This window comes from Monomorium pharaonis, chromosome 2 (genome assembly GCF_013373865.1).
Source record: "Monomorium pharaonis isolate MP-MQ-018 chromosome 2, ASM1337386v2, whole genome shotgun sequence".
In the NCBI taxonomy this organism is placed as follows: Eukaryota; Metazoa; Arthropoda; class Insecta; order Hymenoptera; family Formicidae; genus Monomorium; species Monomorium pharaonis.
In genome coordinates this window covers 13,513,538-13,530,636 of record NC_050468.1, presented here as the reverse complement: position 1 = coordinate 13,530,636, position 17,099 = coordinate 13,513,538, and the positions used below count along the sequence as shown (strand labels likewise).

The following is a 17,099-nucleotide window of genomic DNA, read 5'->3' as shown; positions in this document are numbered from 1 at the left end:
CTCGTCCTCGTCGTCGTCGGCGGCGGCGGCGGCGCACTTCCCATCCTCATCGACACGCCGAGTAACGTCGCAGAGGCGCGGTCGCATGCTACGTCCCTCGCTCGTCTCTATCTCTCTTTCTTTCTCTCTCCTTGTCCCTCCCTCTTTTTTTCTCTTTCTGTCGTTCCCGTTTGCGAGAATGCCCGTGTCACAATTGTGCACCGAGGAGAGATGTCCTATCGCGATTACCGAACTGCGTGTCGTCGGTCGACACGACCAAATCGCATCCTTGACCAATGCGAAACCGCAAAAGTCTAAATAATCACTCACTCGTTCCGCACCTCCACGGACTCCGACAATCGAGCCTCAGCAGTTCAATTCAGTACTGTAAACTGAACTTACGCACGCTGAAGTTAGCGGCAAGAACGGGCGGCGACGGCCAATGACATGCGAGTGCAGGGTAGCCAACTTCAACGCGTTCAGTCACGACGTTCAGTACGATCACTACATCACTAGTATATAATGGCGGAGTTGAAAGGACGAGTGTGTTTATATTGTTCGACAAAAGTAATTCTCCTAACAGATTCAAGAAATTAATCCGTCCACAATGTATTCTCGATTTGTAGAGAATAATAAGATGAATTGAGAAAGAAAGAAAGAGAGAGAAATCAAGTTATCGTATTCTCGGGACTTTGGAAGTAATTAATCGATATGATGGTAAAATTGTGGTGACGCAGAGCATTATTTTCATCTCGTAGTTATCAGAGAGGAATCTTCTTTGCAGTTATTAAATGATTAAACGTATCATGATTATGTTGTGTGGCAAAATTTCTTAGAGAGAGAAAGTTCTAATTTCGTTAGAATAAAAATTTTGTTTATACAATACACATTGAATTAATAATTACGCGTATTGATTTGGTTATATTAGCAAGAGATTTTCAATTTGTCACGTGCGTTGTCCAACAAAAGTTGCTGTATTCAATTTACAGTTGGATGGCGCTAATAGCAATGGGTGCAAACTTTTGAAAGGATGTAGACGAAAATAAATACCATTTTCTAAAGTTTTCTTTCTCTTTCTGTTGATATTTGGTGATGTTTAACGTGTTGAATATTGAACTTTCAACATTGTTTATATTAGACAATGTAGAAAATTTCAAGAGTGATTTTAGGTGATAAATTAAAACAAAATTAAAGAATAGTGAAATTAGCGATTAAAACTATTTTTCAATTTCTAAATGTTTAAATATTTACTGCTTTAGGTACTTTTTACATAAGTTATTTTATGTATTTAAACATTTATAATTAAAATATAAAACCTCCGTCAAAACTTTGTTATTCATGATTTTGTAATTCTGAATATTTAAACACTTGTTTAAAATATGTGAATATTTAGACATTACAATTTAAAACATTTTCATTAAAATTTTGTTTTTCTTACTTTAATTATAAATATTTTAATATTTATATAAAGAACAAAAATTACCTTTGTAATTTGAATATTTATGTAATGAATATTTAAATATTTACAATTAAAAAACAAAGTCTTATGTACTAAAAAGAATTGAAGTTTTCGAGATGTAATAATAAAAAACAAACTTAGAAAAGTACAATTCTTTAATTTTTTATATTTAAAAATAAAATATATAAATGCAATTGAGATTTTTATATTTACAAAATATTTTAAAAAATTTTGTCTTGTTGCTAAGCAATAATTATTTCTTGCTATACATTTATGTATATTTTCGAATAAATCAAATTGTGTTAAGTGTTATTGATGTAAAAAATATATCTCAAACAATTGTTCGGTAGACATAGATGTCATGTTACTATATAACATATATAAACATATGATCAATATATCTACATCCATCCTACTTTCATTAAAAGGACATTTTTAACATTTAATATATAAAATATAAAAAATGTAGACTTTTTCTTTATAAATTATTGATACAAATATAAGTAGTTAATCTGCATGAGCAATCAATCTAGAATCATTTAATTGCGTGATTGTAGAAATATCAGTAGTTTGTTGGAGCTTTTCTAATGATGGAACAGAATCTAGTGTCATTTCCGCTTTTGTTTTCTTTTTATATTGATAAAACAATTTTATTATAAATAGAATTGCTAATGGTACTGGTGTCATCATAGCGGCGGATACAGGAACCACTATAAAAAAGAAAGAAAACATTTTGTTAAATGATTAAGTTCAAGCATATATATATAGACTCACCAGTAGTTAAGTCATTAGCAGGTGGCTTCAATGTAAATCGTAATAAAAAGATAGCCACGCCTGTATTTTGAATACCAGTTTCAATGGCAATCGCTCGTATGTCAGCTTGAGGCTGCTTACAGATATATGCTATTATAAATCCAAATGTAAAGCCCAACCAAGGTAAGCCCATTCCTGCGATTATGATCTGAGATAAAAAAACATAAAATTACATTCTTGTCTTTAGCATGGATTCGTACGAAAGATATGAACTTACCTCCCACGAAAATAGTTTGAACATATACAGATTAGTGGTGATAGCAAATATAATGATGAATACAATTAAGATCACAGAGCATGGTTTCATTATTCGGACTAATATCCTTGACACCCTTGGAAGCTTTCTTTGAATGAAGAATCCTATGGCCAGTGGAATTATGAGACCAACTACGAAAGTGCCGATATGGCGGTAGGGAACTACGATTTCTCCCTGTGCGAAAATATATCTACCCAATGTAAAAATCCAAAATGGCATCATTCCTATGAAAAATAATAAATTGTTATAAAATACAGATATTATACTGACTGACAAAAAAATTATAAAATAACTTTAATCAGAATAAGGTTTTTTAAAATAGTTTATAATATTCTGTAAGTGAAAACATTCATGTCAAGTTTTTGAGGAAAATAAGGTTGAAATTACTAAAAAATATATTTCTCAAAAATTTGACGTGATAGAATATTTCCATTTATAGGTTCAACACGTAAAACCTATAAGGAACATCTATTCTAATTAGTTATTTAATAAAAAATTTTTTTCAATTAGTTATTTTTATGTCACAATTATGTACTTACCAAATGCAGCAATGGTACATATAGTGGTCATTGTGATTGAAAGATTCAGATTGCCATCAAGTAGTAATGTCCACATATTGGAAGCGCCACCGCTTGGACTTATTCCTGTGAAGAACATGCCTATTTGCAGTTCAGGACGATCAGAAAATAAAAGATATCCAATGAGAAAACTTAACTGCAAATAATAAAAAATCAGGGACACAGAAAATCTGATTGACAAAAAAGCGTGTAAAGCATAATACAATATCAATATAGGACAAGATATAATTTCGAACTCTTATTTCTATTTTTTATCATAAAATACAATCGTATATTTAAACTCTAGTATAATTGGAAAATTTGTAATCTGAATTAATACATGAATATTAAAAAAATATTGATATGATAAAAATCATGATTTCTCTTATTCGAAAGTGTTTAAAAATATACAGTAAGCAAATTCTAAACATTTCCTAGTACAATTTGTGTTACTGAGTTTTTTCTCGCAAATAAGCTGTTTTTTAGCGCCTATATTTCGTGATAGACGAGAAATTGACAAAAAGAGAAATAATTTTATTACTAAATACTATTCAAAATTATACTGTGTTAAATTTGTACCTAAATATTTTATGCAATATCATGCTAAAATTGTATTCTCAAAAAAAGTTTTCTGAGAAAAAGAAGAAACACAACTTTTACATAGTGAGATAAACAAGCAAATAACTTCATTACATAACGAGATTAGAATTACTAAACTTAAACCTAGAAAATCTTATTTCGTTCAGAATTATTCGAAATTGTATCATCTTATCCTAAATATAATGTGTATCAATTGCTCGATTCGTCTAGCATGTTTATGATAAAGATTTTTACCAATGGCATAATCAAAAACTGACAGAAGAAACCTATGGCTGGTCCTATTGGCTTTTTTAACGTATCGCGGCATACTTTCCAATCCATGGCGCAACCAAAATTGATATACAAAATAGACACGAGTATTGCTACACTGGCAGTAAATATAGTGTCTATCGTGCGTTCTTCTCGTATTACGGTTATAAGAGACACTTCCTGTGTGTCTTCCATCTAAAAAGAAAAATAGAAGAATAGAAAAAATCCACAAAAACAATAATTAAACAATAATTAAACAAAAAATTGAAATAAAATAAATGTCTCTGAGCACCTACCCCTACTTCCGTTGTAGTAAACATTAATTTCGTCCTACCGAGGAATATGCCAGTGATATTTAAAATACCATTGATAGAAGTTTTATTTGCCATTGTTATTTTTAAATTTGATGATGCAATATTTCGATCTGCAGTTGTAAACCATATGTGTGGATGGGACAAATTGGCATCCCTATGTACGACAAATGGGACTAATATTATTTCATTCATGTGTACCGTTATATCTTGTACAATATCTACAGTCCAAGCTGCTGCTCCTCCCAGCAGCAGAAGTCCTATCATGTATATAGCACCTGCCATTCTCTGCAAAATATTAAAAATTGTATTAATTAATATACATTTATTTCAATCTGCTCTTTTAAAAGGTTTTATAATAATGCACGATTTGTACAACAATTATCTCCTGACTCGCTACCAAACTGAAAGTAATATCAAACTGATAAGGAATGAAAGCAGTAAAAAAAGGATGTAAAGAGAGGGAAGATTGAGTAAACACGATCATAGATAAAATGTTCCCGTATAACACACTTTATCTGAGTAGTATCCTGGAAACATTCTTAAAAGGACCCTTTTAGGACATCCCTTGAAAATACATGTTGTATAAATTATATCATGTTGGATCACACTTTTGAAATGGAATTTTTGTTTTGTTTCTTTTACAAATATAAAAAAAAATTCTTCACTCACTTTTATACATATACTTTAACACCTCTAGAATGTATTTGCATGGTTGTGTTAAAAAAAGTTGTATATAAATGTTATAAAATTTTACGATTACAATGCTTTTGCAATACTTCTTTTACTGGCCCCAAGGCCCATGTTGTTTTAACTTTTTGGTAAACTTACCAATCAGGTAAACATGTGTTTATTTTTCTTCCTTAATAAATAGAAACAGATAATAGTAAGGTAACTTGTTGGGTAAAGCTTCCCAGTAAACTGGGACAATTGACTGAATCGACCCTGTTCCTCAAAGAAAAACAATACGCTGGACTTCTATCGAATCACGTGTATCAAAGGTTAACTCTGTCATAAGATTAACATGACTTCTACGTTCTCTCTTTCTGAACATTCTCCGCAAAGAATCATTATCCCCATGTAGGTCAGTGGTAAGTAGGTTTTATAACATTGCAAAAAAAATCGGATACGCACGCATACACACGTGCATCCATGTATCGTTCCGCCGAGGTGTCGTGTGTGCCGATTCGTGCTCCGTTCGACGCGTATTTACAAATTTACACTCGCGCAAGACACATGTGCACACACGCGCGATCATAATCAACAATACGTGATTACGATCCTACTCTCCTCGTTCGCACATGATAACGGAGGCGCGGCGGCCGTGAAATATTACGACTCAGGTTGCATAAGCGCATTGCGAGCGTGGGTGCACCGCCGGCGACGGTGGTAGGAAACGGCAGCACGCTCCGACGACGACAATCCCGTGAAATCCGCGACTTCGAAACGCTAAATATACACCAGCTTTCTTCCGTTCTTACTGTCGTCAGACGCGCGATTATTACGCGACGCGATAAACACTTGCGATGCGCCGATTATTTCCGCTGAATTGTGACATCCGCACGTTGCGACAATCGGTCTTTACTCGCAGGCTGCTCGACGATGATTGTTCGTTAATCGAGTCTGACTTGATGTAGGTCAAATGTCTTAGTGCGTGTTTCTTAATTTGCAAGAAAAAAAAAACCGAGAAAAACCCCAGACTTTTTCCGTTTTCCTTTCTGAAAAACATGGGAAAAAAAGCAAAGAAGACAAATTGTTGTAAATATAATGAGATTAAACTAAACAGATTAACAAAATCCCTCAACGATGTATCAAATGACATGAAAATAAATCGACTGCTCGAAAAGAGATTTTTAATTATTAATAATTAAAGATAAGATTATAATAATTATTTTAGACTCATTTTATGTGCCTTCCAGTAATATGCGTGATGCGCATGATGTATCGATCACTTATCCTTGTTGTTCACCGAATATTGAATAAGGATAAATGATGTATACGATGTGTGAAATGGAAGAATATGTAACCTTTGACATCATTTTAATGACTTTTTGTTCAAGCAACTATTTCACATCGTATAGCCTGTAGACAATTCAACAATGTCTCGTTTTTTATGCATGAATTTCTATCCCAAGTAACAATTAATTTGATGTCGATGGATGTCCGAATAATATTTCGTTCTTTATACATGAACGTCCATTTAATGTACCGATTTGAAAATGTTTCCGAAACGTTTTTTCTACATATAATGTATTATCCAATGTGATGTCTAACAAGACGTTATGATACAAGAGTGTAAAGCTCAAAGATGTAAAGACTTTATTTGCGCAAATAATTAAGGCTCGATTATATAAACGATTCTTAAGAACTAATTTTAATAAATAATTCATCAATAAAATCTAGTGTCATTACAGTCGTATTTTTCTGTATTTTTTTTAAGAAAAAAATGGATTTTTCTTTAATTTTTCCAGTAAATCTTATTTTTTTAAGGTTATTCCGACTTTGATTTTAACTTTAATCGACAATCAGCAGAGTTGCTAACATAGAAAATAAAATAATTATTAGAATAAGATGCAAAATTCCTTTCTCTATATAATTATACATTTCGATCAGTATAGCAATTAATATACATTATTAATTTTTTATTAATTCAATGAATATGAACTCTGTTGGCAACATTGTTAATAGAGTTAATAGAGTTAAAAATTAAAGTTAATTGACATAGTCGAGGTGGCTCTAAAATTTACTTTATTAATAGAAAATATATATTCCAGCAATTAATACACTGGATAAGTTCAGCCCACCAAAATGGCCAGGCCTGTTCGCTAAATGATGATTGGTTCTTATTCGTGGTTCTCGTGAATCCATGTACAATTACTCGGCGAGTAAGCCTAATAGCTACTTTGCCGGTTTGAACTCATTCATAAATGTGACGTAAATAGAATTCACTCTATTTTCATCACGTTGCTCAATTCTTCTGAGTGTCTCATTTTTCTTTTAACTGTCACAGAATCCGATTCGCTGAATCTTTCAGACGATGTAAATCGGAGCTCAACGATGCTCGAACAAGCGCGAATGAACGTGAACGATGCGACGGCCTTGTTCGAGTTGTTTGTGTCAGCTCATGCCCGTCGAGGTGGATTTGGGCGGATTGTTCGTTTGCGCTTGCGTGTTCGATCAGGACCCGGCTTTACACGGCAAATCGAGAGTGCGGTGAAATGGAGAGCGCTTCGGCCCGCTATCCGAACTCTTACGGTTTTTACGACACTTACTTCACGAGAATTCGCGATACACCATTTGTAGTACACCACGGAGTTCGCTCCGCTTTACGAGAGCGAGCTGGCGAGGGCACAGAGAGTATTGACTGGCAACAGAAAATCTTGGACGTGCCGCTACGTGTTCTTTATCCCAAGTCGTCGTTTTTTACTGTTTTCGCGCTTTGGAGTGGGGACCACTCTGGTGATACGTTTCGATATTGGAAAGCGTTGGTACTTACGCCACGTGCAGCAAATATTAATATTCTTTTTCTTCATTTTGCCCTTCATCTTCTCCTTTCTAGTTTTTTTATTGAATATATCGATAGACATCTAAAGTTCGTTGGCACCAATGATCACACGCTATCGATTATTTGGGTTTAGTAACACCAGAGAGAAACCTCTTTGGTAACACACATATTCGTAATTGTAATAGTTTATTAACATAATCATTAATGTAAAATGTCGTATGAACGCTAGTTAAATTCGATGTGATGATATGAAATCGGACTTCATTATCATTTATACATTTTATACCAGTAATTATTATATTACAGATGTTATAATTGAACCTGATGGTTAATGGTGATGTGTAAATGTAACCAATGCTTAAGTTTAAATTTAATTTAACAAATTTTATGATCTTTTTTTTTAATTCCAAAAGAAAATCAGAAAAAATAAGGCAAGTTTAAAGTAATTCAAATGAGCTTAATTAGGGCAGTACATTTGTATGATCAATTTTTCAAATATGTTGATTGGTTGCAGGATAGAGAAGTTCTTGAGTCTCTAGAAATTTTCCATCCTGCAGCCAATCAACACGCTTGATAAAACTCGTCATGCAAGTATATGATAGAAGAATATCCTGTTTGATTATGTTATGATCACTGCAGTATAACTAGTATTTCGATCATTCGGCATTTTTTTATCTCTGTGTGGATGATCCTCTCGCTATGTAAAATTCAGAACTGAATAAAAGGAATGTCCTATAATAAGTAATAATGTAGTTATTCTTTTTTGTTAAACGGTTTTTTCATTTAAAGTTTTTCAAAAATACAAAATAATAAGTAAAATTATTTCGAAAATAATAAATCCTAGTAAAAAAAATAAAAATTAAATCTATAAGTTGTCTGCATATGTATGAACGTTCCTGTCACAATATTTCATTGAATTTGATTCAAAACGAAAGCCGCATAAGAGTATTTATGCGATTCCACATTCCTTCTCGAAGTGAAACATATTGATTATCCTGTGGTTACAACCACAGTTATTTACGGTGATTGGTACTTAAAGGTTTACCATTGGAACAATTAGAAAATTTTATATTAAATTAACCAATTGGCGACGTAGACAAGCATGTCCTACTCATATAATAATCCGTCTAACTGCGGATATTGTGTTTTTGTTTTAATTTTGCTTTTTCTAATTACAAATTATAAAACACGGGTTCTTATACGTATCTCATTCTAATGAGTATTATTAAACTTTTTATGAAAAATAAAATGAATGCGTTTCACTAACGACGCTCGCTACGCTCTTGGAATTTATCCTTATTTATCAAACATTAAATAAAGACAAATAACGCTTGCAAATTGCATTAAGTAAAACGCGCTCATAGTTTAATAACAAATTAATAGAAAATTTTCTATGAAATAAATATTGCTATGCTATCAATTAGCATTAGACATATACAAAAGTTTTAATCTTTCTTTTAAACATTTATTTGTTTATCATATAATACACATTACAAATCAATCTAGAAAATATTCTTCCTCATTTCCTATAATTTCTTGCCATCTTTCAGGCAATTCGGATTTCTTCGCAAAAGAAAAATTGGTTTGGAAGCAATAAATTTACTTTTTTATCAATCTATTTTCGTACAATCTATTTTTTCTACAAAGCATTGTCCTGTTAAGAGTCGCTACGGACCGGAAGACATCAAGTCAGGAGAGTGCTGCGTGCGGAAAAATTTCATAACCAAAGTTAATGATGATTCGTAGTTTGAGAATCGATTGTTCTAACTTCTTGGTAAACTTACTTACCAGGTAAGCATGTGTCTATCTTCATTTATTTTCTTAAATAAATAAAAACAAACATATATTTATTTGATAGGTAAGTTTATCAAGAAGTTGGAACAACCGATCCTGAGCAATGTGCGGTTTAGCATTGTCACGCAGCAAAACGACTTTCCTATTTGCCCAATAAATGGTCTTTTTTTCTCAATTTTGCGTGCTAAGTAAATCATTCAATCGACGATTGTAGCGTTTAGCATTAAATCGCCTACAGCTCGTGCGTCCTACCACACTCGTGTACAAAAGGCCGATTTAACGTCCCTGTTACATAATGTACTATTAAATTACAATAAATATACATTACTGAAAAAAAAGAAACTTTTGCACACATGTAATAAAAATTACGAATAAATCTGTTGCTTCTGAAGCTATAACTCATTAAATATAGAAATATAACTCTCCGTGACCTGGGGTCCAGTCGACCAAAAAAAAAGTTTGACGCTCTGTATCTAAGTCATTTTTTATTTCTTAAAACTTAGACTTTGCGTGCTATCTATTACCTAATATAAATTCAAGGTTTCCTTTGTCTTAATTAATATGTGGCATAAGTCGCAGCGTGTCAGTGTGCTTATGTGCAACCAAAATAATCCTAAAATGCCGTCAAATTTTTCATAAAATAAATATCTTTTTTGGTAACGCGCTTTATGACATAATTTTTTCTACAAGTAACACATATTTCACGTACTGTACTAAATTTTTATTGAAAAATATCAAAAATTAAGAGTTCTGATTTTTTAAATGTAAAGGCAATTTTTCGAAAACGCAATTTTTTTTAATGTTAAAATCAAAATTTCACATTTGCTATTAGGTATAAATAATTTCAAGTTTTATTCAATATTTTTTATCAAAGTGGGCTGGGATCCGATATATCCCAGTGTGACCACAAAACTTTTCGGAAATGTGACGTATGATCGCGAAGGGTTTTTAATTGCAGAGAAGAGTACATATGCGCGCGCGCGCGCGCGCGCGCGCGCGTGTGTGTGTGTGTGTGTGTGTGTGAATAAGTAAACAATTAAAAAAGAAAAAGAGAGATACTTGAGGTTTTAACTTATTGGAAAGTTTACCCGACAGATATCAATTATATATATAATATATTCTTCATTTATTTAAAAAGAAAAATAAAGACGCGATTTACCTAATAGATAATTAAGTTTATCAAGAAGTTGGAACTAATTTTATAATTTATTATTATTCTGATGTCAGATATCTATATCATATATATATATATATATATATATTTAAAACTCAATACATATTTTTTTATGTAATTTTTATTTAAAACTGCAATTTAAAATATCATTATTCAAGACTGATTGTCCATAGAAATAATAACCATAAAAAATTATAATTTTGTAAGAATACATATATGATAACATTATAGATATGCTTATTTATAAAACATACTTATGTAAAAAAAATCATGAATTTAAATGTTATATTCAAATATTTATGTTAATAATCACAAATATCCAGTTGATAATGTCACTGCTCTTCAATTGTTGCCGAGGCCTCTTTGGCAATCACGAAAATTTATCTGATTGATTTCCTTTAATGATATCTCATCGGTGGATGATAATAAAGCACATTTGTATGATTCCAAATAGCTGAGCAATATCGGAACACAAATTTGTCTCTAGAGTCTAGACGGTCACGTGGTCGATGTTACACATGCGCATATCATACCATTTTGTTCCGAGGATATATCCATCCTTTGCGCGTGGTCTGTGGTCTGTCAAGCTCGAGTGGCGACTATCGTGTCCGCGTGGCCGAACGTTGTCGACATCATTCGCTGTGATGCCCATCGCGTCACGATGACCCTCCTCGTGCAATTTAGCAGCGCGCTGTTTGGCGTGCTTTCCCTGGTTCTGCTTGCGCCATCGGCCGATGGTTTCGCTTACGAAAACCTGCCCGCGGTCGCGATGGACTACAAGGTGCACATCGACGCCGGCAAGGAGGACTGTTATTATCAATATGTAAACCCCGGCGCGACATTCTACGTCAGTTTTCAGGTACCGTCGACTGGATATCCGTTATGCGATAAATCGCGATCAATTTGTTTCGAGTAATGGAAAAAAAATCGGGCACAAAAAATATCGGAGTACGATTCGCTTGGTTAACCATATGGTTGCGTGGAGTTGAAGACCACTTTCTCTCGAGATGTGTTTCGATTCGAAGGAACACGTTAACTTACGAGCGCTTGCTCTGACAGTTCTGACGTGGGTCACGCATGTTCGCAAACTTTATTCATTTATCTCGTTTATAAAAAAAACCCTTATCACATAGATTATAAGCGCTGACTTGTTTTTATATATCGGTCTTTTTGTTACTGATTGAATGATTTAAATATTTAAAAAATTTTGAGTCATTTTAAACTCAAAATTTTTCAGAATATTTTGAATCATAAAAATTTTGTAATATTATTTTTAAATACAATTTTGATATTATGTTTTAATTGTAGAGAAATAAAAGTATCATTAGCTCTTCACTCTGTATAAGTATTAAGTTTTTATAGAATTCTCTTTCTTTTGCAGGTAACTCAAAAATTACAATTTTTTACAAGATTGTAGCAAATGAGCAATATGTTCACAATTTTGTAAAAGATCTAAGAATTAATAATTGATTATAGGCAAAGAATTATTTTATGCAACTGTAATATCAGCAAAATCTTTGAAGAATTATCAAAAATTATATTTAAAGCTTTGATAACAATATATTATGGAAAATGTTACATAAGCTGCATTCAACAAAAAAAGCAGCTGTGTAACTGTTATAAAATTGTTTAATATGATTAATTCTTAGTAGATTTAAATGTATAAACTAATCATATTAAAATTTTATAATACAGTTGTAAAGTTGTTTTTTCTGCTAAATATAACAATAAATGCAATATAGTAGCATTATAATAGAAAGTAATAATACTGATGCGCATATCCTGATATATCAACATTACTGATTCAAGTAATTTTGATTGTAGGTCCTGCGTGGTGGAGATGGGAAAGCTGGTTTTGCAGTAAGAAATCCAGAGGGAATTATAGTATATCCGTATCAATGGCGTGCCAATGCTGACTATCAGGATCAATCAGTGAATGGTGGTTATTACAGTGTCTGCATTGATAATCAGTTTTCAAGATTTGCTGCAAAATTAGTAAATTTGTACATCACGGTGATCAGGTAAGACATTTACAATTAATTTAGTAAAAATATATAATGTGCCAAAGCCAAATAAAATATATTTTATCTCATTAATTGTTGTTAGATATGATAAGTGGCAACAATATACACAGGAATTGGAAGAACTGAATCTTTCTGTTGAGAACTTTACGGTATGTTACGTACACTTTTTCATAGAAGTTGTAATTGTTATATAAAAATTATATTTTTATATAACAAAATTATATACAGGTTGATGTACTAAGTACAAAAAATTGAAGGGAATATTTCTTGGCGTATTTTAGGAAAAAAAGGTCCTATGAATATAAAGATGAGAGATCCAATATCGGTTTCTAGCGAATCTTGATGTCTAATAATAATTTTTGTGTTTATTTTCTCCAGTTGACATAAACAGCGCACCGCATATTTGTCGATCTTGAAACACATCCTTGATTGAAGCCTGTATACATATCACAAATTGATGAGCAATTTTTTAATAATATTGCTCACGAACGTCTTAAAATACCATAAAGAATTTATTATGATAAATATAACCATATATTTTGACAGTCGAATTGATAAAATGCTCCAGAAAACATGGAGATCTAAATTCGAATTTTGGATTTTTATAAATATTCCCTTCCATATATTTTTTGCACTTAGCAGTCAACTTGTATATTAGTACATGTAATATACAGAATAGCTGCAATAAAGTGTAACAAATTAATATCTTAGGACTCGTTAAGTAAAAATATATGATTTACACAGCAATTTTCTTACAAAGAAGTTTTTTAAATATATTACATAATTAAATTTTGTATGGAAGTTCTCTCAAAGGAGTGACGGGAAGAAAGGCAACTGTGAAATTTCAAGTAGTATTCTCTGAAAAAAGTAATGTATCGATAATAAGTATCGATTTTATGTCAAAAATTAAACAATTTTTATTTGAAATATTTCTTTTTAAAATCATACCAAAAGTTATACGAATCATGAAATATAGAGATCTGTTGTATAATATCGATTGATTTATCTAAAATCTAAAATTAAATTTTTTTTGTCTCGCCGCTCTTTCGAGAAGATTTTCGAAATTTAATTGTAATATTTAAAAGAATCTAATAAAAAATCATATAAATCATTGCTATTCATTATTATTTGTTTATTTTTATATATGATTCTTGAGATATTAATTAGTCATACTTTATTTGAGTTATTCTATGTATATTATCAACATACATTATATATACATATGTATATATATAATGTGTGTGTGTGTGTATGTGTGTGTATGAAAAATACAATATTATATAATATATATTATTATATATTATATAACTATGCATTATTTTATTATTATTCTTTCTTTTTCAGAATACAATCGTGAATGTAGAGAAAAACATTAACGAAATGCTCCATACTCAACATTGGAGTAGAAACAGAGAGGCAAGAGACTTTAATTTGTTGGTAGACAATAATTCTTATGTGCAGACATGGTCAATCGCACAGGTGGTTGTCATTACATTGACGACTATGGTTCAAGTGTATTTCGTTAGAAAATTGTTTGATGTGAAACCATCTGGACATTCCAAGACACGCATTTAACACTGACATATTACAACCAGTTATTTGCTCGATAAGAGCAGCGTTCAATATGTGATAAGCCTATTACATCAATTCATACAATCACTTGATTAATAATATAAGATTTATTAATCAATTGATAACGAATTTATAGATAATGGCATAAATTATAACGCATAAATGATTCAATTAATAAATTTTTATTTGCGATTTTGCATGTTTCATCAATTGATATATTTATGCGTTATTTTTATGCCATTGTGTGATAATCTCTAAATTTACATACAATGACTTTTGAAACTCTTTAGAAACTGTCTGAATGTTGAACATGTAAGACACAAAAAATTCCAAAATTTACTGAACATAAATTTCTTGAGTCATATAAGTATGTTTGGACGGAGATTAGCCTCAAACAAAATAGAAAAATTTCCAGTTGGCGAAAACGTAATGAAGTATTCACATCGACGAGATTTCATATTTTTTATCCAAGTTAGCATATTATTTATGCTAATACATTATTTTTAATAATTATTATAGAATTTGATTTCAGAATATTTCCTTTTATTATTATTATTATTATTATTATTATTATTATTATTAATAATAAAAATCTAATAATATATATAAATATATAAATATATATAAATAATTGTGAGTTAAAAAAAGCCTTTTATGTGTTATACAAGACTGTTTTGCAACACATTTGTAAAAATTACATATTTAATAGCCATAATTTTATTATAACTCATTTTTATTTTTGTTTTTGATTTTTTTAATTTCATTCTTATACTTGAGCAAGTGAAACATAATTAAGAATAAAGAAGAATAAAATAACGTTTATATATTGTATTTGTATAAAAATATAATAAATGACGCATACTTTTGTTACAACATTCTCTCTTTTTTTCTCTCCCCATATCTTATATACAATATTTACGTAAAATATAAAATATATCAGTATCTTTTTTATATCATTTTTTTGTAATTTTAATATACTACAGTAAAAGTTCATAAAATTTTTCCTGCTTTAAGAAACGAGTAACATTATTACATTGGCACATAATTAATCAGAATATTCAATACTGAAATGTAGAAATTGCGCGCGCGCGTGTGTGTGTGTGCGTGCGTGCACGCGCGCCCACACACACAAACAAACACATAATTTATTAACAATCACAATGTCTGAGTAATTAGGACTCACAATCGAATTATATTTTTATTTCGTCAATGGATTCCCTGATTTTGTTTCGCTCTTCTTTGTTGTATTACGCTATTGCTGAGTGCTAAGAGACGGTGTCGTTGCTTCAGATTCCGTGCGCGCACATGTTCCGATGCAACCTCTTTCGTATGATTCGCTGGAAACCATCCTTGTTCACCATCTAATAATTTCTCACCGTGATACCAACCATCTGCCATTTTCCTCAATACGTTTATTACATCTCCTAAACAATAATATTTAATAAATTAGAATAAATTTAATAAACTATAATGATCTTTTTTTCGCTATAAAATATATAGTGAGAATATAATTACTAAATTGTATGTTGCAAAAAAAACGTTTTTAAAGAATCAAATTTTATAAGAAAAGATATCCGAGTTTTTAATTATTTTTAATTTTATGAAGTATTTTATTTATCTCGAATATTTTCAAAACTTAAAAAAGGTAATAAATTTTTACTAAGAAAATATTGTTTTTTTTTAAGCTAAAACTTCTATTGATAATACATAAAATACGATCTAGTTTACAATAAATCCAGCCACTTATAAAAAATTACTATGTAAATATACATTATATACAGGAGTTAGATAAAATAATGTGAATACATAAGAAATATATACTATTGTATACTTGTTTTATTAATTTTTTGATTATTACGCGCTTCTGTAGTATTCGATTATTTTTAACGAAGAGCCATTATAGGTTCTTCTTTTATATTTCAATATTTCTTTGTCATTATGCGTTGTGTGTATGTGTGTGTACTAATAAAAATAAAATATAAACAATCTCTTCTTTCTATCTATTTGTAAATTAAGTTTATATAAAATAAAGAAATATTCTAACATTTTTTTATATAAGAATTTTTTTTAATATAGATAAATTTTTATTTTAGAGAAAAAATAAGTTACAGTTTATATGTTTTAAAAATAACTAGTTAAAGTTAAAAATTAATTCATTTATATACACGTATATGTAATCATATATACATTTATGATTGAAAATGTATGATTATATATATCATTTTTCTCTTTTCCTTTATAAAAGAAACTTATACGAATCATATATGAACTGATACGAATATGGATTTCGTATATTACTTATATTTATATATATTTTAATGTTCTAAAATTTATAGAATATGTAGTACTCAACTCTGCATTTAATTTCATATATAAATAAAAACGCAGTTAATCAGTTATTATTTAACATTAAAGCCTTTGGCACACGACACGATTTTTTATGCTAGATCGCATACAAGACATCTTATTACGTGTCATGAAAAATCGTATCGTGTGCCGAAGGCTTAATACATATATCATATATAAATTATATAGTATGAAACAGTGAAACATTGATCACACTACTAATATCATTGAGTCCTGTTTAGCCACATTACATGATCAAAGTTGTGCGTTCAGCTTAGTCATAAACTGAAGGATTAATAAAACATTGGCATACCATTTGTTTTTAATACAGATTTTATCTTTGTTAGACTTAGATCATACAATGCTTGACTAATCACTAGTGCAATGTTACTTGCACTCTTATATGATATTTTGCAGAACATTTTTCTATATTGGAAGGTTTTAAAGAAATGGATGAGAA

The 17,099-nt window shown here is 30.6% G+C and overlaps 3 protein-coding genes across 10 annotated transcripts in view; 1 reads left to right on the top strand and 2 right to left on the bottom strand.

Annotated features, from left to right (window-relative positions):
• Positions 1–144: 144 nt before the first annotated feature.
• On the bottom strand, positions 145–7,611 carry LOC105836766 (ileal sodium/bile acid cotransporter). 4 transcript variants are annotated; one of them, XM_012681036.3, is made up of 7 exons: positions 4,601–5,030; positions 4,210–4,512; positions 3,899–4,108; positions 3,047–3,221; positions 2,469–2,731; positions 2,213–2,399; positions 145–2,148 (listed from the first exon to the last, which is right to left on the bottom strand). In XM_012681036.3, exons 1-7 carry the CDS (start codon positions 4,709–4,711, stop codon positions 1,946–1,948), a joined length of 1,452 nt encoding a protein of 483 aa, XP_012536490.1. In that variant the 5' UTR covers positions 4,712–5,030; the 3' UTR covers positions 145–1,945. The 4 variants fall into 4 exon arrangements, with proteins under 4 accessions (XP_012536490.1, XP_012536494.1, XP_012536492.1 ...); XM_012681040.3 differs by lacking the exon at positions 4,601–5,030 and adding an exon at positions 7,497–7,611 and having other exon boundaries at positions 1,946–2,148; XM_012681038.3 differs by lacking the exon at positions 4,601–5,030 and adding an exon at positions 5,056–6,551 and having other exon boundaries at positions 1,946–2,148.
• A 3,634-nt stretch (positions 7,612–11,245) lies between these two features.
• Positions 11,246–15,166, top strand: LOC105828607 (transmembrane emp24 domain-containing protein 5). The gene is made up of 4 exons (XM_012667051.3): positions 11,246–11,556; positions 12,522–12,718; positions 12,804–12,870; positions 14,066–15,166. Exons 1-4 carry the CDS (start codon positions 11,359–11,361, stop codon positions 14,294–14,296), a joined length of 693 nt encoding a protein of 230 aa, XP_012522505.1. The 5' UTR covers positions 11,246–11,358; the 3' UTR covers positions 14,297–15,166.
• The window catches only part of LOC105828598, a 51,436-nt gene continuing 49,446 nt past the window's right edge, over positions 15,110–17,099 (bottom strand). For 3 of the 5 annotated variants that reach the window (XM_036283358.1, XM_028194236.2, XM_012667017.3), the window contains one exon: positions 15,500–15,717. In XM_036283358.1, coding sequence (XP_036139251.1) covers positions 15,500–15,717 — 218 coding nt within the window. Of the gene's footprint in view, positions 15,718–17,099 lie in introns of all 5 variants that reach the window. The other 2 variants (XM_036283359.1, XM_012667027.3) reach the window with 1 other exon arrangement.

Bases quoted from the DNA above. Each gene is read 5' to 3' on its own strand.
- LOC105836766 (XM_012681036.3), bottom strand. From the start codon at position 4,711: ATGATCGTGTTTACTCAATCTTCCCTCTCTTTACATCCTTTTTTTACT. The intron at 4,109-4,209 runs GTAGGTGCTCAG...TTTTCTTTTTAG, and splicing joins TTACTACAACGGAAGTAGGG to ATGGAAGACACACAGGAAGT. The intron at 2,149-2,212 runs GTGAGTCTATAT...TCTTTTTTATAG, and splicing joins TGCTAATGACTTAACTACTG to TGGTTCCTGTATCCGCCGCT.
- LOC105828607 (XM_012667051.3), top strand. From the start codon at position 11,359: ATGACCCTCCTCGTGCAATTTAGCAGCGCGCTGTTTGGCGTGCTTTCC. The intron at 12,719-12,803 runs GTAAGACATTTA...AATTGTTGTTAG, and splicing joins TTGTACATCACGGTGATCAG to ATATGATAAGTGGCAACAAT. The intron at 12,871-14,065 runs GTATGTTACGTA...TTTCTTTTTCAG, and splicing joins TTTCTGTTGAGAACTTTACG to AATACAATCGTGAATGTAGA.